Raw genomic sequence first — 23,841 nt, 5'->3', positions numbered from 1 at the left:
ATTCATCTTGAACAAAGCAGCAGCAGAGGAGAGATCCTCTTTTTCTTATGATTTTCCCATCTCTTCCATTCTTCCTCCTTCCCTGTTAAGTTTTTTTAGCCCATGTCTCTGTTGGGCCTAGAGCATCCCACTCTCCCCCCAAATGCCATGGAGGAGCCATCATGATTGGAACTGATGCCATCTGCATGCAGCCTGCAAACTCCTCCAAGGCTGGAGAGTAAGGGAGTGAAAATCAGCTCAGGCACCATTTTTTTGGAAAAATTTTGAGGGGAGAATATGAGTAATGAAGATGAGAACAGGGACAGTGAGGAACAAATGTAAGTCTCTGTTCATGACATAAGAGTTTTAAGAACACTGCTCTGCTTATTGATTCCAGACAAGCCTCCAGTTTCAGCCTTGCCTAACTGAACTTCTTTGTTCTCTCATTTCAAATGGGAGTTTGATTCACAATTAGAAGGATCTCCACCATCAGATATCAGAAGAATCCTTGCTTCTTAACTCAGAATTAAATTTCCAGTGGGGATGTGTCAATGGCAGTTACTCTGCTTAGTAGTTTCTTCCTGAAATTTTGGGGATTTCTAATCCTTATTGTTCATTTTTACAGAGAAGTTTTATGATTTTTACATCTGTGGGTAGAAGAAGAGCATTTTTGTTTTTCTCTCGGACTGGGTATTTGTTGGTTTAGGTGCAATAATAAAATGTAAGTTGAGCATGGAAAATGTTTCTTACAAGCAAAGAAAGAAGTAACTGTTGTTGAATTAACCAACTTTCTGAGAAAAGCCACTGTCAGTCATTGGCTGAGAGAATCCTCTTCTCTGTAGGCTTTGTTGGTTGTTTAAAGGTTCATGCTGGGCATTTATTCTTGATTCTGGTTGCAGCACTTCAGCCTGTATTCCTAGGGGGTTTTTTTCAGTTGCACTCCAGGTAGTAAAGCTATGTAGGGCAATTTCATTTTGCTATCAGATCTTTGAACTTTAAGGTTGCAAGATTCCAGGTGCTGGAAGATGTATCTTGTGTCCTGTACTGCATGTGCCAGTATCATGAAAAGCAACGTGATCTGGAAGAAATCCACACTGGACTGACTCTAAGAGGTCTGATTTCTGCTCTGTGCTTTCTCCTTGCTTGCTGTACTTGCCCATGGGAAGATGGAAGTGTGTGAGCTGTGGGTCTGGTTTGTGATAAGTGTTAGCTTGGACTCCTGTGTTCAAGGTCCTGGGCAATCAGTGATCAGAGAGATGGTGCTGTCCCTGAGAGCCAGGTTGAGTTTGCCTCAGCGCTAAGTGGTTTAGCTTATGGCAGAGAGATACACATTGTAAAAAATGAGATATCTATAATTTCTATGATAATGAACAACTCATGTTAATATTCAGTTAGTCATTACCAATTAACTGAAAGTGTATGATTAAGTATTTTCATTTGTGGGACTACTAGCCTGACTTGAGGTAGCTGTTTTTCTCATTAAGGCGTATGGTTTCATTAACTTATTAGACACTGCCTGACTCACGCCATGAATTGGACTTCAGGATCAGCAGACCACTATGGTTTCCATCAGTGTAATTCAGAATACCAAACTTGCTTCTGAGAACTACCAGAATGGCTTATATTTCCAGAGGCAAAGATGGGGGGGGGGGGCAGCTGTTCCATACTGGCAGTGTATCTGAGTAGTGAATAAACTGCAAATGATGTGCATCTTCCATTTGGGGCAGCAGGGTGGGCTGGGGTAGGTTTTACTGCACGCTGAGTCAGCCAGCTCACAGGACAGAATCTGCCTGTTGGAGGGGGTGTCCTTATACACCCCAGCCTGGTGTTCTAGCCACTCTGAAAACATGTGTCCATGGGACATGAGTTTGGGATCTCTGTTCAGGGAGTCAGGCAGTCTGTTCAGAGGATCTTTCCTTGAACTGTTATCTCCAGAGATTTAAGACAGGACTAGTTGTTCCATAGCTGTATTAATGCATTATGCACTACGTTCTTTTCCTTGCCAAGGCTCCTGCACAGCCAGGCATGCAGAGGTGGAGTACATTATGTACTGAATGTTAGTTTAGGCCTAATATATGTATTTTGTAAGGTGTAAATTGTAATCTGTGACACTGATCAAAAAGGTGGCTGTCTTGAGGCACACATCAGATAAAATCATTGCAGCTTAATAAAAACTTATCACCTATATGCAGTGCAGAAAGGAGTTCACTCTTCTATGAAATGTGAGATACAGAAACTTTATACTTGTTGGAAAGCCAGGCACATTTTCAGCCTATCTTAAGAGCAATGTGGCAGAAACAAACAACATAGGCCCCAGTGAGGCAAGGTGTTTATTTGTAATGTCTGTGAACAGTGGGGTACAACAGGAAAAACACTGTGCCACAAGGGCTGAAACACAGGTAAGAAATGTGAATTAGTCTGTATTGCATGTGAGGAGCCAGGAGAAGTTAACAGAGCCTCCCCCAAGGGAGAAGCTACCATGTATTCCAAGTCTGACTCCTTTAGGTGTTTACTCAAGGAAAGTCATGATGTTGATCAGCAGTGGCTCAGGTAAGATAGCTGACACATCAAGGTTATGGACAGTGTTGTATCCATGGCAGTTACCTTCTCCTGCCTAATCCAGGACAGCACAAAGCAGACATAAGCAATGGAATCTTAGAATAATGGTACAGACATATTCAATGGGTTACCATCCTGGCAAAAAGATAGATTTAGCCTATTATTTGTTGGATTAATGTTGGTTGTAAAGGGATTTAACTCAGCTAATGGGCTTTTTCTTCCTTGCTCACCATCATGCAGTAGAATACTGACTGATTGCAGTAATGTCTTTCAGCAGCTCCTTGCAGCACTGCAACCAACAATTTAATTTTTAGTACAGTTGGGATTAGATTTATTTGCAGTTTGTATTACAAAGAAATACAGCACTGATTCTACTGTGCACAGATCTGGGAAGGGAAAATATCTTTTCTGACCTGACTTGGTTTGCAGAGCAGCAGATCCACTGAAATGTCATGTCTCTGACATGCCACAAAAACAAGGCTTGGGCATCTCACTGTTCAGTCAATAACGTGCATTCCATGTGTTACTCTAGAACCGTTGTCAGTACACTCTCCATTGTAAAAAATAAGAAAGGCTGAAAAAAGAAAAGGCACTACACTACCTGAAGTAAGACTGTTATAAACTTTAACTCTTAAAGGCTTTCCACAAACCATTTTCTTACAAGCTGAAATTTATGAAGTTATTAATGCAAATAGTATTCTGACTAATACTTTAGAAATGGCTGGGCATTTGGAATTTATAGGATGTATGTACAGATCATGCTTATTTTGTTTGGGCTTGTATTGTTGGTGTATACTAATTTACATTTAAATTGTTATCCATGTGAAAAGAGAGGGAAGCACGGTATGGTGCTTTCATGTACTGCCTTCAGTCATAAGAGATACAATTTACATGCTGTGCTTGAAAAATCCCCCTCCTGTCCAGGGAGGAAATAGGTCAAACCTGTGCTAGGTTGTTTTCAATCACTTCAGTCAGTTTGTGTGGGGACACCGAAGGCGGTGCAGGAGAAAATAAACGAGATAACAGATGAAGCCTGCAATTGTTTAGGATGGTGTATGCTCTACATGTATCTCCATATGACCCAGCCAAGGCTGGAAGGAAGCTAATCAGTTCACTTTATACTCAGTATTGATAGCAGGAGGTGTTCTTACAGGGAACAAAGATAATTTGTCCTTTACTTGATGCTCATTTTGGTTATTAAGAAAACATGCATATGCAATACAATGGGAGATATCACACTGCTTGCTGTGATACCTCTGAAAGCAATATATCAGCTGAAAGCAATATACCTTCAGTCTGTCTAAAGGGATGCCTCAGCAAGGAAATTCTAATATTTTTCCTAAAATATTTGTTGTGAATACAACAGATTCACAGTCGGAGAGTGAGGCTTCTCCTGTGAAACGGCCACGGCTACTGGATGACAGTAATGACAGGCCTGAAGAAACCAGTCGATCCAAACAGAAGAGTAGACGTCGATGCTTCCAGTGCCAAACAAAACTGGAACTAGTACAGCAGGAGCTGGGATCGTGTCGCTGTGGTGAGTACAGCTCGGCAGTAGCACCCGGCTCTCGAACGCAGCCGTGCTCAGGTCTGGGTCACACATGGAAATACAGAGAACACTTGTGTTTTTCAGCTTGCAAAGAAGCTTTAAACAGAAGCTATAGCTTCCATTGGTAGCAAAAAGTTATAATTAGTTCCTCAAATTTCCCCTTTAAAACTTTGGCCTTAATGCCTTGTCTCAAGAGATGCCAGATATTAATGAATTCAGCTTCAGAAGTTCCCTTTAGGGCAGGAAGGGCATCATACCCACTTGACAGGAGAAGAAGCACAAAGCACATCAATAAATATGCAAAGAAGGTTTCTATAGGGTGTAAAGGAACATAGGTCAGTAGCTGGTTCTGGATGTTATAATTACATAAATATTGAAAACTTAAATCAAAAAACCCCCTCTAACAGAAAATATTTCCATTCTCACACTTAGTTTGTGTGGGGAAGACTTACTGTTCACCATACACTTAAAATCATCCAACTTGGCTTTTCCAAAGTTGATGACAGTGTTCAGGCACTTGAATTGAAGACAATAATCCCATGCAGGCAGCTAAATTGGGGTTTCACATTAAATGCAAATAATCTTCTGAAACAATAATGTTTCAGAACATTATTCAGAACATGTTAATGTGACTGGATTCCAAAGGAGATGCTCTCTCCTTCATGGAACAATTGTGTTCTTAACTGGTTTAAATGTGCTTGTTAGACCCAGTGATAATGGCATGTGGTAGTTTTACCTGCTAATTATTTTTTCATATAATCATGTATTGAGGGTTGCATTGAACTCTCTGACAGTCGTTTTATTGATACATTTGGAGAAGTTTGTTTCAGTTACTCCATTGTGTCTCAGACAGGGGATAATTTCCAAGGGATCTGCACAAATGATAGGTGCAATTCATGTTGCACCTGTCAAATACAACATCTTGTGTTGAAACCATTATCTGGAGAGAAGGCATGTCCTTCTGGGCAGCAGTGTGGAGAGGAAGGGTGGGCTAAGGTAGTAACAGAGACGGTTAATCCTATACTGAATACCAAATGCCAAGTGAGGAGAAGCGATAGAAAGCTGCAAAGATTTTGGGTTATGCTTTGTTCTCTTCTTCAGCATCTGTCTGTCCTCAGGCTCTAGAGATTACTATTGTGTTGGGCTCTTTTGGACATGAGATAAGGCTTTGTTTTGACATTGGAGCACTGGCACAGAACTTACATGATATGTGAAGCCACCAAACATGAAATCAATAGCTATAATGTTGAAATCCCTGTTATGGAAATCATGTGTCAGGATACTTTGAAGTGTCTGGTAACATTTTTTTTATCAAACTGAAGAAATTCAGGGCTATCAATGACACATTTTGGTATGGCTCTTTCTGCTCAGCATGGTAGAGGCAGGAATTTCTGTTCTTGGTCTGCTGTTGTCAAGTATATAACAACTGAGCCTGCTCACAGGCACCTGATTGAAATTGCAGAATGGTCCCAAATAGTGGGAGAGTTTGAATTTTGGGGTGGATTGGAAAAATGATTGCTTAACCATTATGTAACATCATTAATCTTTCCTGCATTCTGCAATATTGGAGCTATGTAAGAGCAATTACATTGAAAGCAACTTTTAAAAAGCCCTTTCATTGATCAGTAATGTTTTTAAAATTATATAAGACCTGCCTTTTTTTCTGTAAACTGGATTACAGATACATTTAGCTGGTTCCTCTCAAGTTTTCATGAAGTGGTTCCATAATTCAATACTGTTGTAATATAAATGTTGTAGGAATTATTCTTTAATTTTCTTCTATTGGATATATATAGCTTTATGGAAATACTTCTGTTAAAGTTCATAAAATGTGTTAATAAAACATGAATGTGAAAAAAATTCTGAATTCCTCAGCAATAAGTGAGGAGATGAAAATTTGCATTCCTGTATTCCATCCTAAACAGTTTATAGTTTGGATTATAAACATTTCTATTCTGTACTTTTAATGAGAAAATAGAAGGCAGGAGTCTATTTCCATGTGTCCAAGTGGCTGAAAAAAACTGGAAATCTTTGGTTTCTGTGCAGTTACAATGTTTCATTAATACTGTGTGCAGTAAGGGTCTGTTATCTTTGCTCTGATGTGATGTCAGTGTGGGCATACCCTGTGCCACTTACCTTTAATAGTCAGATTAATAAGAAGCAAGCCAAATGCTACCACTGAGCCACCCTGGGCACCTCAGCTTCACATCACCCAAACTGCTTTACCAGTGATCAGCAGCATGTGTCTCTGGTCAGTTTTAAAGATGCTGCCTGAGAAACCATTCTTGCTAGCTTGCCCTGCTGTCTGTAAAATTAGTTTGCTTTAGGTCATGAATGACAAGCCCATTCAAAAACCCTGGGAGGACGTGATGGAAATGCAGTAGAACAAATCTGTCAAACTGTGCTTTGTTTAAAATGTTTCCTAAATCCACATGACTGGGTTATACTTTTCTGTCCTAATGTGAAGCACAGGTAATGAATGATGTGTGGTCAGGTGGAGGTGATGAGATAGAATCAACTGGTATAAAATAAGCACATACACTCTTCAAAAGTAATGGTCAGCATAGAACATTGTTTGAACTGAGTTTTGAACCACTGCTATTAAATTCTTGGCATCTTAATCCTGAACTAAAGCAATGGGAAAAATGGGGGAAACTCCTCCCAGTTTTAAACATTAAGAGAAAATCTGCTATCAGGATCGATAAAAAGGCAAACACCATCTTCAGAATGATGAGTGTGTGCGTTTGCTTGGATGTAAGAAAAAAGGATTTAAAGCATAAAAATGTTGATCCAAAGCTGTGTCTGAAACAGTCTTGTTAAAATCCAAATTCACTCCACAGACCAACAATTTAATTGTTTCCTGTTGTGTATCTTCTTGTCCTAAAGTTAAAAGTACTGGAAATCATCTTATTTTTTGATGATTTGTCCTGGTGAATCCTCCAGTGAGATTTTTAGTGAGACATAGTGGAAAGGAAAATTTATACATACTGAACAGTGTTTTAATGTAGATGTATCTGCAAATACTGATCCAGTTAACTGGGACTTGTCCAACAAGTCACAGCCTTTTTGGAAAGGAGACAGAGAGAGTGACTGGTGCTTTACATCAGCTCAGAGATCTTTGGGAGGCTGCTGTATTGGCTCTCCTGTCTCCTGTAAGCCCTGTCCAAAGGGAGGTGATGCTGCTGAGCTTGTTCCCTTGACACTACATGGAATTTTAGACAGATTTGACAGTGCTGCAGGGCTTTGCTGTGAAGAACAACAATTCAGTACTGAGAAGGGAGTTCCAGCAATTCAAACACAACATTTTTCAGATGTAGAGAGATTTGTTTGTTTTCATACACACATACTCTCAAGATATTTTTTCATTCTTCTTCCGCTGTGTTCAAGTTACTAACTGCTGACAAGAAATTCACATCTCATAAATAATGCTTAAGAGCCATTGCTGTATAAATTGAATGTGTTATGAATTGTGATGGGTCTTTTTGTAGCATTCTACGCCCGGAGCAGGAAGAACAGAGGATGTCATTTTCATTAATTTCTAATGAGGCGCCAATTAAAGCTAAGGAAGGAACTCAGAAGGGAAGAGTCACAGAGCTCCCCTGAATCCTGTGCCCCGGGGCTGTCAAACGAGTGTGCTGCCAAACCTCCTCTGAAAGTTCCAGTAAATTACAAACTCATCCAGAGCACACACAAGACAAATTCGGCTTCCCTTTGATCTTCAAAAGAGCAATTTGTAAGATGAGTTCTGAGCCTTTTCACACAGCAAACTGGGAGAAGTGATAGGAATTGTTAATTGCTGATGCACTTTGCAAGCCTCAGTGAGAAAGAGAAATTTTTAAATGAATTCTCATTTTGAGCTTCTGATGGCATAACCTTTGTATCAACACCACTAAAACAAAATCAGCTTATTGTGCACTGTTTGTAGGTGACAGTAAGAGTAGGCAAGTCCTGCAGATAGCAGTGTTCTCTAGTTTGGCCCTTCCAATAGTTCAGTGTCTTACAATGGGTAATGATTGTATTGAAATAATTTTTATTTAATATTAAATTTAGGAGTCAGTTTTATCATCAAAGAATTGCAGGAATCATACTCTTCCAGTTACACTGTTACAGCATTTTTGCAAGCACTCTGAAATCAACCGCCTGTGATCCTTGATCTGAAAAAGAAGTTGTTGCCTCAGTGGTGTCATAACTGGATGGTTACCAGAGAGTTGGTTCAAAAGTAGGGACACTGAATGTGTGAGTGGAAGTAGCTATAAAACACTGAGTTTTGGAAATGTATTGTAAAAAATACAGGTTGATTAGTTGCAAATAACACTATAAATTTCTAGGCCTGCCCTTAATTGCTTGACTAGATGTATATTGCTACTAAATAAAGTCACGTACAGTTTTAAAAGACACTGAGCTGTAAACTTTTACTCTATAGAAACTATTTGCACAGAAAGCAAAATTTAATTTTATGAAAGAGGCTTACAGTTTTACAGTAAAAAGCAGTTCTGGTAGCACTAGGTCTGTGGTACCAAGCCAACACGCAGAACTCTTCAGTGATCTTGTTTTTGGAATTGCATGCGAAATATGATCCATTCTAGTCAGCAGTTAGAGAAAAATTAGTGTAGGGTGCCAGCTCTGCAGCAGCTTTTGTGTAGAACACTTTGGTGTTTGTTGGCCACATCCTTATGGGTGTGTCTGTACCTCAGACTCCACCTGGCTCTTGGCAATCAGAGGGGTGCCTGAGATAATGGGCCCTGCAAAGCAAGCCAGGCTGCAGCTTCCAGCAGCAGTGCCATTTGTTTGTGTGCTTCTCAGATAGGAATTGTAATGTTTTTCCTGTTCTTGGGCCAGAGGGGGTACTTAGGAGGACGGGAAGACATTGAAACCTTCCAGCTTGATCACACTTGAAAGATAATTGCTCAGTCATGTTGCAAACATGATCAAACGCTTGCTAGCCATATTTCTTGCCTGTGTGGACAAGAAAGCTTTTCTTGGAATTTTACTGGCCTAGGTTATGTTGTAAGAAGCTACAATTTCCTGGAATGCATCTGGCCTAACAGCTGTGCACTCACTGCTGCTCTTGGGGGAGGCTGCTGTGAGCACTAACCTCAGGCAGAGGTGAAGGCAGAATGTGGTGGTTTGCAATTTTAATTTGTGAGATGTTGGCAAGTACTGATGTTTGTCTGCTTTTTGATTGGAAGGGATGCAGTTCACAAGTGGCCTCTACAGCAATAAGACTGAGCCAGGAAACAAGAGTCAAGCTTTGCAACTCTGCCAGAGAGCCACCTCAGGATGCTGAGCACCTGGAATTGAGGGTGGAGCACATGACCCACGACAGCCTGCTCCTTTAGAAGGGCATAAATTTCCTTCCTAGTTACTGTGCTTATTTTTCACATCCCTGTTTTTCATTTAGTTCTGTATAAATCTATAACAATCTCTTGAAATTCTTTTCTTGGTGTTACTGTTGGTTTGTTTTGTTTGGTCTAAGCACAGAGATAAGAGGGAGAGAAAAACAGACTCCTATCAAGCACTAGCAGAAACAAAATACATCCACACAGCAGAGACTGTACTTACAGATAAAATGGCAGCAAGTCTCACTGTCAATGTGTAATCAAAAAAGTGGAAGAAAAGCAGCTGCAGATTCTTAACTTGGATAACAGAACTGCTGGTCCATAAATACAGGAGATGAAGCACTTGTTTGGATTGTGCCAAAATAAATTTGGAGTGATTTGATTTACTCAGTTAATTTAGAAATAATCTTCAGAAAAACAGGAAAAAAGAAACAAATTTGAATAGATAAGCTGCTCCATCTTTATACAAAGTTGTCAAACATGTATTGAAACTAATGTTTCTTTTAAAACTTGGTCATATATTAAATCATAGTTCCATTTCCATGGAACCTTTTTCTGTGGAGGAGAATTTGTAATGGTGCTGGTAAATTCACTTTCTAGATGGATAAGGTTTATCTGGTACAAGCCAAAATGGCTTCAGGGCATGATTCTGTCTTGGTATAACAGATGTACTTCCATTGATTGAGACGAAATATGCACAGTGCTTCTGGAGAGTATGAGTCAGCCAGTTCAGTAAAAAGTATTAAAATAAATCTTATTAGTGACTGGTTACTACAGCCCTGGCAAGTCTTACTGTCAGCTTGTAAGATGTGCCACATTCAGCTGTCCTATGTTGGCTGTTCTCCTAAGGGAGTTGCTCCCAGAATAGTTCTTTTGCTTCAGCCATTTCAGGAATGTCCAGCATCTTACCTTATATTGCTGCAAGTATTAAAAAAATACCCAACAAAACACAAAGTCTATTGTAGTTTGAACTTGAACTTAGAGGGGGGAGGGGGGTTTGTTTTGTTGTATTTTATGAAGATGTTATTCCAAGACTCCAGTTTAATGGATGGGGAATAGGAGCTGTTAACTAATGTTGGTTTTTCTAGTATGTATTCTGAAGGTACTGGAAATGAAGAAGTAGTTGATTAATTGGTGCATCCTAGACTCCAAGTGTAGGACCCAGAAAAATGCTTTAGTGTCTAGGTTTCAGAAAAGCTGTCTGCAGCTTTAAAAGTGTTAATGGAGTTCATGCTCCTTATAATTAGGAATCATGAAATATTGTTTGAAGAGGCTCCAGTAGAATTCTCCGGCTTGTTCAATTAACATGGGTTTCTTACAGGATGTGCTGATTTTGATTTCTTCCATTGTGCTACCAAAAGTTTGGCAGTGTTGATTTAGTAATATGTACTGAGCCTGTTCCTTACCTTCCTGTAGTCCCAATCAGTCCATTTAATTGAAATGGGCTGCTCATCTCTTAAGTCCCCAAGTCCTCCTTAAGTAAAACAAGTTAGGCTGTTCCTTCTAAAAACAAAAAGTGGTTTTATTTTGACATTACTGATGTAGTAAGTCCATCACTATATAACCTTCTGGGGTTTTCAAATGGGAACTGCAGTGCTGGGTGAAAAATCAGCATTTTGTAAGTGTGCCACATTAAATCTCTTCCCTACATACCTGTATTGTAGTTACAGAAGAGTGAAGTGTGTCCATGAAGGGAAAGATGATACAATTTTTTAATTGTCATTTATGCACAAGAGACACATGGCCTAGTGAACTTGAACATAAAAAGCTATCTGAGACTATCTCATATCTTTTCCAGGTACCTTTAGGGAAGTATTTGCTCAGTCTCTGAGTCATTTTTTTCTTAGGAAAAAAGGACAGATAAGTCCCCCTTAAAAATGATTCAAACATGTCCATATGTTAAAAACAGCTGTACACAGAAGTACTGATTCTACTAGTATTTGATAATTGAAGTAGACACAGAAGGCCCAAAAATATTGGCCATAATAATCTGATTAATCCTGAAGGAACATTACCAGCTACTTAAGGTAAGGCTTAGGTAGCGATGAATGTAAATTTTGTTGATGAAAGTCTAAGATATTCGCAGGAAGAAGTGGGGAAAGAACATAGCCACAACTGCTGTACCAGAACTGGGAGGAGAAAAAGGATAATTGAAAGGAATTGTCTAAATTTGCTTGAAAAGTCAGAATTCTTTCCAGGAGCTAGAATATTTTTCCCCTTAAATAAAATCTTATCTTAGAGGAAAATACCACCTGTGGTCCTAAATTATGTAATTCAGTTACAAGAAGGTGTTAAAGGTAGGTACTGAGACTTGAGACTACTTGATGTGGATGTTCTAAGGATATTGATGTCCTAAGGAAATGGCATTGAGATCAGTGTGAATCAGTTTTCACAAAAGTAAAAAGAATAGTATTAGTCTGCATCAGGACCTTTAAGTATTAAGTCTTACTGGCCTTGGAGGAAAGTTTCAAGAGCTGAGAAACTGCATCAGTGGATATTATAATCACATATGAGTATTTAGTAAGTTTTTAAAGGTAATATATTTATTTACTGTATCTTTCTTTGTATGTATTGAAATGCAAATACCTTCAGAGGTGTTCAGAGCTGTTAAACATTCCCGAGTTGATGAAAGTGTTGCAAGTTACAGGCACAAGTCATGTATGGGGATCCTGCCATATTCTGAACAAGCTGGAGCCAGGAATGTTTTGTAAGTCTACACCAAAAGAAAAAAAAAAGGGAATAGTGGTAGTGTACATTGCTCTAAGCATTTGTTTTCCTTTGTGGTATAAATTGGACTTCTGAATGGAGCTCTATTTTCCTATGATTAGAAGAATTACTCTTGACATAGATTGCAAGAGGCTACAGAAGACTTTCATGGAGCAGAAGGTCTAATCTAAGAGACCCTGAACAGAAGGTGTAAATAAGGAATGAAGACATAAAGCACATTTTATTTAGGTTTAAAAGAAGTAGAGCTGCATCTTTCTTGTTTGGCCAGCCAGCCTAGCTGATCTCAGACTGTAGATCACTATGGTGCAACCTCTACTGAAACCCAGGGCATAAGTAATACAACTCAGGAAACTGACTGAAAGTCAAACCTTCAATTGTATTCAGCATGTGATGAAGTCAAAATACATGCAGGATCCAGGAGACCTGTGAAAATTAATGCCACACATACTGGATGTTAGTACAGACCCTTTCATTATTCATTCCAGTTCTTTATTAGTAGCCTTATCTTTCCTGCATTTTCATTGGGCTAAACAAAATTACACACATACATTATTGAATCACTAGGTATTGCTTGCTATTTTAATTAACTTTTTGGGTACACTTCAGCTTTTAATTAAATCCTCAGCTTCTGGGAGAAGTGTATAAGCTCAGGTGGGTTTGGTGTAGAGAATTCTAGAAGTACTAAAGCTCACACAGCTCTTTTTAAAGTGTTAAATATTGCACAAGTCCCAGCTCTGACCTTAGGAGAGCTCTGTCATCCACCTGCCATTTCTCAGGACACTTTAATTAAGGTTTCACACCACTCAAATCTAGAGAGTCTATTGCTCAAATCTAAATATGTTGAGTAGGAAACAAATGCCCTCTTGATTAGCTGGTATAACCCATGAAAGATCTAATTTTATAGCAGTACTAACATTTGTGATAGTGTCACCTATTAGTACAAGTTACCTCTACTTCATTAGCTGCCTTGGACACTAGGAGGCCTTTTTGACATAATTCTGCTTTTTTACTGTGCATCCTGTTCTTTGGATTTATTTTCCCACATAACCTTGTGAAACTAGGAATGATTTGGGAGGTGCAGTATTATTTCAGTGTGTTCTTGGTCATGCAAACGTGGCAATGAATATTCCTTTTACAAGTGTAGCAGTGATACTAATTCCTCTTGAATATGCCATTGCAAAGTCACACAATTGTTTAAATAAGGAAACTCTTCACCTACCTGAAGTCTAAACTTTTAATTTTGAACCTTACTTTTCCCCTCCTTCAAATAAGTTATCATTGATGTTTATTATCTGATACCTCACTTGATGCTGTAAGTTGTTTGGAGCAAAATGGTTTCTCCAAAAATTCTCTTGTTAAATTAAAGTTTAGCTGGTTTTGGTTATTTGGGGTTTTTTCCCTGCCTTTGTGTTTCAACAATTGCACAAGTCTTTGGTGAAAAATGTTTCTTCCAGTTATATCAACAGATTACATGACAATTTAAAATGCTTATTTCTGGGAAGTTGCATCTTTATCACAGATGAACTGGGACCAGAGCCCAGTTCTGCAGAGATTACACAAGAGCAGTGACCCAACAGTTGTGGTGGTTGGAGAGCGAGCTTGTGGTGTCACAGCTGCTGCTTGTGCCTGACTGCTGTGGGTGAAAGCTGAGACCAAAAGCCAGGGACAGTGTATAAGGTCAGAAGGGGAGCCTACAGATGCCATTGTCACCACTGGGTAAGTCAGTGACCTCTGAGGTATGAAGCACTTTAGAAGTGAGTATTGATTGCATGGAGTATCTGTGGGAGTATTCCTGGACCTGAATTGTTCTGATAGTCTGTCCCCAGTAGATAACAGCCTTAACTTACAAATCTATTGTGGGTGTAGAAGTTGTGATGTGGAGTGTTTATTCTCAAATGCATGAGTTCTGTACAACAAGAAAAATATGGTCCAGTTCAAATTATTTAACCACCATCTTCTTCTGGTGCATGATGGAACTGGGACACAGCAAACATTTGTTAATGGCAACTTACTGTTACAAAGTAAATGTGCTGTATTTATGACTTTGATTAGGGATTATTTGAAATTCAGAAATAATTTCCTGAAAACCTCAGCTCTGTTCCTAAACATTTTCCCTAGTTCTCTGGGATTAGTGTTCACTACAGTAGAAGTTAAAAATCGAGTCTAGAAGAGTGCCATATCCTAATTTTTTCCACTCCAAATACAATGTCTTCAAAGAAACAGGAGGAAACTTTGAGTTGTTCTTCTTAGTTCCAAAGACAAGGAATAGAGTAGTGCCTTGTGTAGAATCTCCTTAAGAATTGTTGATCAAAAAAATTCCCCTAAAAAGCAGCACATGCTTTGTCCTGAAGTGATATGAATTCTCTGTTCAAAATTTGTCACATTCAATGTAGGAAAAAATAGTTTGACATCTTTCTGTGCAAGTAGTCAGATGAATAGGAAAGTGTATTTGAAATTAGCACAAATTGGGATAGAACATAGTTTGTTTGCAGGGTCTCCACAGTGCCAAACTGCATCTCTTGTGTGCTCCCTAAAGCAGCTTCCCAGGCTTATGATCTTAAAGGAAATAGACAGAAAACAACTTTGAAACACAGGTTATACATGACCAAACTTGGAAATACAGAGTCTTTTCCTTGCAATTGGAAGAATTATTGCAGAATCTTTAACCATACCTGTCCAGTGGCTGCTACAGTATTAAGATTATGTCCTCTCTCTTTCGTGTGCAACTTCTTCTATTCACTTCTTGGGCAGTCCTTTCCACAAATGCTTTTTCTGTCTCTAATGCAGATACATACACATTGCTTTACCCTCTTTATGGCAGAGAGCAAACCAGAGGAACAACAGAAAAAAAATTCTCACTCCTTTCTTTTCTCCTAAATATAAAACCAGTAGTAGAAATACAAAATGAATCTTTAGAATCTCATGAACACTCTTACGTAGCACCAGAAATATCACAGAGCTATATGCTTCAGCATGAAACCTGAGATTATCACTGACTGAGAGCAGGAGGGAAATCCCAGGATGCCCATCCAGTCCCAGGGGCAGATTGCCAGAGTAAAAGAAACATTCTAAGATGTTTTACTGCACCTCTTTCCTTTTCCTCTCTTTGATTCAGCTATTGATCATTTTGGTAGTTGTGAGTAGGTATCAATGATCTGTATGAAGAAGAAAGTACTGTAAATTAAGTTGCAGTGATCATAGCAAATGGTTAGAAAAATAAGTTAATAGGAAAAGTACACTTCATCCTACTGTATGTTTTGTGAACCTTTTACAGCTGTGTGCTGTTTGTGAAGATTGATGGAACTGAAGTGCTTTGAGTGGGCAATGCTTAAGACAATGTGCATTGACATTTAGAGACTTCTAACTTTGAGCACCTAGAGGTTAACACTCTCCATCCACTCAATTTGGAGTGGAAATGATAGAAAGGACTACCTCAGTTTTGTGGAGTTTTAATAAGTACATCTATCCGGTTAAAAAGCTTCATCATACTGTGGTGTGCTCCTCTTTCCCCTTGGAAATGAATTACAAGATTCCCATCCAAGTTATTCTGAGGTACTTATCACTTTGTCAAAGTCCATGTCAACTTCAAAGCTGGGAAAGAGAAACAGAAGAGTTTAGTTCACTTATTTCCAAAACCTCGCTGTTTAGCTTGGTGGGATTTGGTTTGGTTATACAGAAAACATCAGTAAACCTGAAATTTCCTTGAGTTGTGTAATGAAAGCTGACAATGCTAGTGCAGAGCATTCCCACAGAACAGAGAGGTGAGATAATTAGAGTAGATGCATGAATGGAGCTGTCTAAAAGAGAATAATACCAGATACCAGCAGACTGGAATACATTTCTATTGCCTAGGCAGTGTGTCCGAGCGGCCCCGAGCTGCCCCGGACTACAGCGCACATTCCCATCTTTTCATTACCACGTGTTCTTGCTAAACAGTCTCCAGAACACAGGGGAGTAAGCTGGGTCATACTGCACTCCTCAGGTGCTGAAGCCTTTAGGATCTTGCTTTGGGTCTTGGTAGCTATTTGTTCTGCTCTTCCAGTCATTTCTTACCTATTTCATGTCTTTAAAAAAAAAACCAGAAAAATTCCTTCCCACACTTACTTATAAATAGTTTTATTGTTAGTATAATTTGCAACACATTAAGTCATCTTGCCAGTTGAAAGGGCTACGGGGGAGATGCATAAATGTTGTTTTGGGGGTGAATGGTGTGCAGTTGCTCTGAACAGTGCAGCAGCATGAGCTGATCTTCTCGGCTGGCTCATCTGCCTGGTTTGGTTGTGCTGCATGATAGCCTGCAGATATGTTCATTGCTTAAAGAGATGTTAAAATCTGTTATTGAACAGAAATCTGCTTGTAGACTCATGCAATACCTTGTTAGATCATATCTTTGGTGTAGTTAGTTTTCTTCTAACCTTACACAGTATACTTCTAACCTTTGGTAGAGAATTTTTGCAGTATCTTCAACTCTTAAGTCACAAGGTATTTTTAAATTCTGTTTGAACATCTGTTGATTAAAATTTCAAATTTGCAAGAGAAGTAAAATATTTTGTGAAGAATGTGAAGTCAAAGCACACAGTACAATTCTGCATAGGCTTATGTCTGTGTCATTACTAGGACTGCTTTTGAATAGGCTTTGTATAGGGCTCTATACAAACATAGGTTGTTTATTGAATGAAATTTGGAAATGGTACAAGTTCTGACAGTTCTGAACTTCTGCCTGTTGACTTGGGAATGAAACTAATAAATACTGATCCTAGTGGATAGGTAAGATGATTTTTAAGTATCAGAAGCTCAGGGTTTTATGGTAATGTTGACTTCACTTTCTTTTATTACCAGTGGGAGTTTCTTTGAATGTATCAAAAGGGGTCACTGTAGCATAGAAGCCTAAACCTTCAGAGTGGTTGGTGCCTGCAATGAAAGGATAAATGGCTAGAGTGAACAATTAAGGTGATTGATGGTACTTGGTAATGAAGGGCTTTGCCTTTCTATGTCAGCAGTGATACTTGAACAGCTCGGCCTTCAGAAACTCAAAAATGTACCAGGGCTCTTGAGTGTAGCAAAGAAGAAAGGGCAGTTGTTTTTCATTACCCACACACAGCATGCTGTAGGTCTGTGATAACTCTCTGGTCTGGAATATGGAGCCTATTCTGTTTTCTGTTCTCTCCAATATCCCTTTCCCATCAGGTTCCTCAGGAATGATGAAAGCAGCTTCACAGTTGCTGGTGTGCAGTCTTGGGCTTCCTTTGAGTGTCTCCTCTGTAAGGCAGGGATGGTGCTCTGCTTTATGGCTTTAGCCATTTTTGCTCTGGTGATGAAATGGAAGTGAATTTTTTTATGATGTATTGTGTAGAAGTTTCTGTGGTGCTCAGAGGAGCAAAAATGTTTTGAGGCACTACATAATGTTTTTCCAAGATGTTTGCATTAGAGACCTGAGGAGTGAGTGATTCATAGTTTACTTCTAACATCAGAAAACAATTGCAGAGCTGTGAGATGTATTATTACATTTACTAGATTGAAATCTTCTGCACTGGGAGTGGAAGTCTGGCATGTTTGATGACTTGGGCAAATGAACTTCAGTTAGCAGATGTATTCCCTTTTGCAATGCTCTTTACACTAGAAGAAAAGTTATTTGTTTTGGCTTTTAGTTATAGTGTGCTAAAAGAAGCATTTCTGCAGTAAATTCCTTTAAGAGACGCAACCTGTATTTGATACCATCCCATAATGAACTTAACAGCATATACACTGCAGGAGTTCATTCATCTAACCTGCTTTGTAACCGTAGAAGCAGAGTTCTCAGGAGAAAAGGTTTCACCTCTAAATATGGATTGGCATTAAGGATCAAAATACAGATGCATCTGTTGGCCTTCTGCCCCAGCACACACAAGTCAGTAATGGAACTGCTGTAAAATCTGATGGCCTTGATGCAGCTCAGGCACTTGTGCACGTGCAGAGCACAGAGTGTCCATTCTGATTTTCAAACCACTGAAGAAACAAGGAGTGAATACACCAGTAATAACCTAATTGAATATACCCATTCTGAACTAATGAAAAAATGTCAGAACTAGTGTCACTCAATTAGCTGCTGAATCATGGTGTTTAAAGGCCTTTATATTTTAAATAAAACCTACAAAAAACTGAATTCCAATCTTTAAAGTGACTTCAGCATTTGTAGCAATGAGACTAAAGATCTGAATTCTCTTTTTGGAAATGGAGCTTCCAGGAGATCTGCATTGCTAATTCAACCAGAATAAGACCCATTCCATGAATCAGCCAATATATGCAGAACTATTTTCGTAACATTCAAAATGAGCTTGGGTATTCTTTCATTAGATACTATCTGTTCTAATTAGCAGTACATATTTAAATACATATATATGCATATATTAATAACAAGTTTAGATCACTTAGTTGCTGAAATTAGACATACTATTCCATACTCTTGGAAAAATGAAAATCACTTGCCATTCTTTTGTGGACAGTTACTGAAACTTTGTTCAAGAATGCATAAGAAAATTCTTGATGAGCAGAAAAAAATAAATAATGTGTCATGTGGAATAAATATAGTGTACAGTACAGCTTTTCCCATGTGAAAACAGGTGCTCTATAAAGAAATAAAAGGTGTTCAAAGATGAAATGAAGATTGCGCAAATCAGAGGATAGATTGTATTAGGGGTGGCAGGGTAGAAAGGAACATCTGAAGCTGTGCTGGTCTGCATGATGCTTTGTAGAAGGGGAAGAAATGGGCCAATTGAAAGGTCATGTTCAAAAGTGATAAATCATGTGGCATATGAACTTCCTTACTACATTTACAGAATTGTCAAAGGGTCTTGGTGAAGCAGTGCAGAAAATGGTATAAATTTTCAAGACTTCTTTTCAGTAACATTAGATGGCATTTCTACATATAGCTTGTTAAACATTTGGAAAGGATCTGTAAAACTGCCAGGATTTAAAACAAGTTTTTATTTAGAGGGGGCTGATACACCTCCTGCCCAATCCATATCTTTGTGGTGTCTTGCATCTCCTTCTTAGATATTCATTGCAAGAGGAGATGATGAACTTGATTTTTGAGCTCATCCAGGTAGGTATTTATGATTCTTATACCTGCAGTGGACTTTGGTTTAGCAATTTGATATCTTATTTCAAGAAATAAGGGAAGCATTCAGACCCTGCTTTCTATGAGAGAGAACTGAGTGAAATGCCTGTTCAGTATTGGCACTATAGTCCAGGGATATTTTCATTTTAACAATCAGACCTTGAATTTTTGGCACCTCAGGAAAGATACGTATCACATTTGTGTGTGGTATGACCCAGACTGAGATTGAAGGGGAGGCAATGATCACAAGGGGTGAGATACATATCAATTCAATCTGCATGTTTCTATACATATTTCTGAATTGTACATACCAATACAGAAAACTTGTCCTTTTGGCTTTGTTCCTAGAACTGGGTTTCAAAGCCTGACACAGATAATAGCTCTGTCTTTTATAGCCTGGTGCTACTGAAACAAAGAGCAAAGATAAATAAATTTTTCTTCACTTTTTAATAATAATTCCATGTATTACACTTTTCCCCTCTCTGTTTTCTTAACAATCACTCTAATATAAAGGTAGCAAGTTCTTCTCTCCTGCAATTGATATTTTATAGTCCAGGAACTTAAATTACTTCACACACAGATTCACATGTGTATACGTATGTGCGTATATATGTACAAAACACTCTCCCAATCATTCACTCACTCATTTTTATCCTTTTCCTTCTCTCAAATATTATAATTTTGTGGGTTGAATATCTTTTGAGCATTTAAGGAGCAGCAGTAATGTAAAGCTTTCAAGTAAGAGGCAGAGTGTTACTCTGCACCATCAGGCAGGAAAAATATCCTAGCACAGGTGGTATTACATGAACCATACTTGGTTTCCTGTACAGTGGACTGGTGGGCCCTGTATCTGTGTGACTTCTCCCCCCTATAGCATCCACTGCTATTTAACATTCATTATGGAGATGGGAAATTTGAGGCAGTTTCTTTACTGTTACAAAGTGTTAGGGACAAAGAAGGAAAAAGCTGATTTCCTTTGTAGACAAAAAGTGGTGTCTATGGCACATGCCCTCCTCACCTGCAGGGAAAAGTCTTGGCATGTTTTTAAGTCATGTGCTCCCTGGAAAGCTGAGTAACATCAAAGAGCTTTAGACAAAGAGACAATAACCTCAACTTCTCAGGTACAGAGCAAAGTGATGAGGCATGCCACATCCCTGTGACAAATGCCTGTTCTCCCCTGTGGTTAGTGACAGAATGGTTCACGGGGAGAGGCTTCTGAAGACCGGGATAGCGAAGGAGCAGTGAACTCTCCTGCCGTCACTGCCAACAATGGCAGTGAGGAGGAAGAAAGGTGCATAAATTTACAGTTCTGACTTGAAAATCTGCTTGGGAGCTCACCCTAGAGTACCATAGGTGTGAGTTTCAGAAAAGACAACAAAGTCCACTCAAAAGTAGGAAAGATTTCAGCAAAGGTGATTAAAACCCAAAAGCATTACCTTAGTTACTATGTGGACATACGTAGCCTAGATGATTTTGGAGGTTTCCTGTATAGGATGAGAGGATGGCAAAAAATCACCACAAATCTTGTATGACTTGAGCTGTGGTACTGTGTTGATAAATTCTCAACAAAAGGCAGTAAATTATCAAATATTTGTCACCCTGTAAGAAAATAAGTAAAAGCTTTAAATGGTGTGAGTTTTTGAGAACTGAGTAATCCCCAGTAGAGGGGGGTTACTCACTTGTGGTTCAGGTGAGATGCCAGCTCTGTAAGCAGTCCCTAACCGTGTCTCCTGTCTCCCTCTGGCAGGTTATGTGTTCTGCATGTTGCACCGCCTGCCCGAACAGCACGACTGCACGTTCGACCACATGGGCCGCGGGCGCGAGGAGGCCATCATGAAAATGGTGAAACTGGATCGGAAAGTAGGGAGATCTTGCCAACGCATTGGCGAAGGATGTTCCTGAGTGCAAGACTGCAACCAAATGCTGTTCTCTTAGTTCACTAATGTTAGCCTTATTTAGGACAAAGTCAGCCAGACACCTTGTACTAGGCAAGTTTCAGACTACAGCCAATCAGTTTCCTTCCTTTAGCCAACCGTCCTGGTACTGTAGTTTAGGGATTGATGGTGGTTGAAATCTATCTCTGGCTGGTTACTAAGGTGCCTGCTAGCCACCGTATAAAAATAAAACATGAAGAAATATTATTTTTGAGTATGGCTAGTGGATTTAAACAAAGCAAGAAAAATCCAAAGGCTTCTGTTATTGCTGGAGTCACTCTAAAAGCCTTATGCTGGAAACATTCCAGCTGCAGAGTTAAAACAAATAGTTGTATAGAAGCTGGTGTAAAAGTTTGCTATGCACATGGCTTTCGGACAAACTGTTTAATGTGCAGCCTTTCACCTCTTCACTGCTACTGAATCCTGAGGAGGTGAAATACTACTCGGAGCAGCAACTGCAGCTGCTTAAGCCCAGAAGACCTGACTGGTCACTCGTGCCTTCATCGCATGTGGCTTTTGAGTTAGGCAGTGTCACCAGCATCAGGGATTCTGTTGGGGTAGGAACACCTTTCCGGTTCTTCCCAGGAAGCCAAAAAGAAAGGGGGACAGAGATTCTTATGAAAAATTTTTATATGTATCATACTATAAAGAACCTATCAGGGTTTGGTTTTTTTTCCTTCTTTTTTTTTCTTTCTTCTCTGTTAAATTATGATCTCTCTTTAAAGCCAACTCCATCCCGGAGCAGTAAATGGTGCATAACTTTTTACATGGCATCCACAGAGATTCTATGCGTTGTGTGAACAGATTCCACATACCTTGAGCAGTGCAGCCATTCCCACTGGCTGAAACCTGATTGGCTCTTGTTTGCCTTTTGCTAAGTGCAGGTATCTGATAATTGATCAAATAAGGCTAATTCACAGCACAGTAGCCATGGCTGGATTCTACAGACTGACTTTCTGTAGCTAGACTTACATATTGGGGAAAAAAGGACATTTTGTAGCAAATGGAATTCAGTAACAGTATTGGGGAACAACCTGTAAAACAAACGCCCTTTGTCAGAGTGAGTTCGTGTTCCTCACGTTCAGAGTGTCAATGAGATAATCAAAGGGGCTCCACCAGCCCTCCTTCTATGCAGCTGAACGCGCCCAGGAAAAAATAAACCCTGCCCACAAAGTGAGTATAGCAAGTGGATGTGAATGCATGACCTGGATCTGGTCAGAGCCTTGGTTCTGTGTTACGGTGTGTCACGCTGAGCTGAGCCGAGCCGCACCAGCTTTGCCACTTCGGAAGCATAAAAGAAAACACCATAACCGGGCTGTCTGCTGCTGCACACAGGGCTTCTGCAGGTAAAAGTGATTGGTGCCCTTGTCGCCCTGCTTAATCCTGAAAGTTTAACTTCACAGTCAATTAGTAAGTTATTAACAATGGGTACATTCGTTAGAAAACCTGAGGGAGGGATCGACTTTGTCTCATCTTCAAATACTGGGCAGATGTGAAACATTGGGGTGAAGTAACCTGTCACTTGGAAAACCCCAGCTTGTATGAGGCATCCTCCATTCTACTTGTTACAGGTAATTAACTCCTTATAGGCCAAATTATACTGTTACTTTGGTAGCCAGTTAGGAACATTTAACAATTAGACAACTAATAAAAAAAAGAATACATATATATATATACACATATATATATGTCTTTCCACACACACACTCAGCATCTGACTGTATTAGCATTAAGCATGAAGCAAATCAGAAGTGTCCCATCATTATAAATGCAAGCTGTCTGGAAGGCAAGCTGTTTTTTTTTCCTTGTTCTTATTCAAGAATATGAACCAGCAGCAAAAGCTTCTGTAATGGGCTGCATTTTCAGGAAGTGGTCCTGGTGAGAGGGACTGTCCAAGGATATTATTTACATTTGCCACGAGGAGTTTAAGAAAAACATGGATTTTGGCGGCTGCTGTGATACGCACTTTCTTTTCCTACAAAATCCTATCCTAGCATTTGATGGGCATTCTGATTGATACACAAGACTTTTCTGCATTAATACTGAAGATGCTATTTTGTTCCTCCTTAATATTCTCTTTAATCTCGTTACAAGTGCACAGACGGTTTCAAGGTGGCTCTTGAGAGGACACTACTTAAAGTTCATGTGAATTATGGACAATGTTCACTTTAAACAAAAAGTTGGGGAGGGGGTTGTTCCTTTGCAGTATCTGTTCTGTGAAGTTTGTTAAACGTAAAGAAAGCTTAAGTTCTTGTATCTTAAAAGAAGATCTTATTTAACCCTTTTGTGTTCTAGATTTACTTACACATGTAGCCTAGAGCTCAGTTTTAGTTTAACATTGTGAAAATATTAAAAGAATCTTGTAACTTTATTCTTTTTCCTCATGCTAAAAAAAATTAAACCAATCAGATTAAAGTTTGAAGTCCTTTCTGCCTATTCCAACAGGTTTTGCTATTTTGCACCATTTCTACTGTAAATTCATGTAAGAAATAGGAATGGGGAAAGACCAAGGTTAGGTCAGTAACTTCAAGCTGAATTTACAATTGGTGAAGGGTGGACAGGATTTTCTGCAGGTTTGGAAGGGAAGGATAGTATTTCTACTGGGTTTGAACTGAGGGATTTGTTTTGTAAGCAAATCTACTGTAGCCAGTTTGGTCC

At 39.2% G+C, this 23,841-nt stretch overlaps 1 protein-coding gene across 2 annotated transcripts in view; it reads left to right on the top strand.

Moving 5' to 3' along the window:
• ZFAND3 (zinc finger AN1-type containing 3) overlaps positions 1-23,598 on the top strand; it is a 135,320-nt gene extending 111,722 nt beyond the window's left edge. For both annotated transcript variants that reach the window (XM_036380248.2, XM_036380247.2), the window contains 2 exons: positions 3,905-4,075; positions 20,997-23,598. In XM_036380248.2, coding sequence (XP_036236141.1) covers positions 3,905-4,075; positions 20,997-21,151 — 326 coding nt within the window. In that variant the 3' untranslated portion in view covers positions 21,152-23,598. The remainder of the gene's footprint in view (positions 1-3,904; positions 4,076-20,996) is intronic.
• The last annotated feature ends 243 nt before the right edge of the window (positions 23,599-23,841 follow it).

This window comes from Molothrus ater, chromosome 3, assembly GCF_012460135.2.
Source record: "Molothrus ater isolate BHLD 08-10-18 breed brown headed cowbird chromosome 3, BPBGC_Mater_1.1, whole genome shotgun sequence".
Lineage (NCBI taxonomy): Eukaryota > Metazoa > Chordata > Aves > Passeriformes > Icteridae > Molothrus > Molothrus ater.
This window is presented reverse-complemented; position numbering and strand designations above follow the sequence as displayed.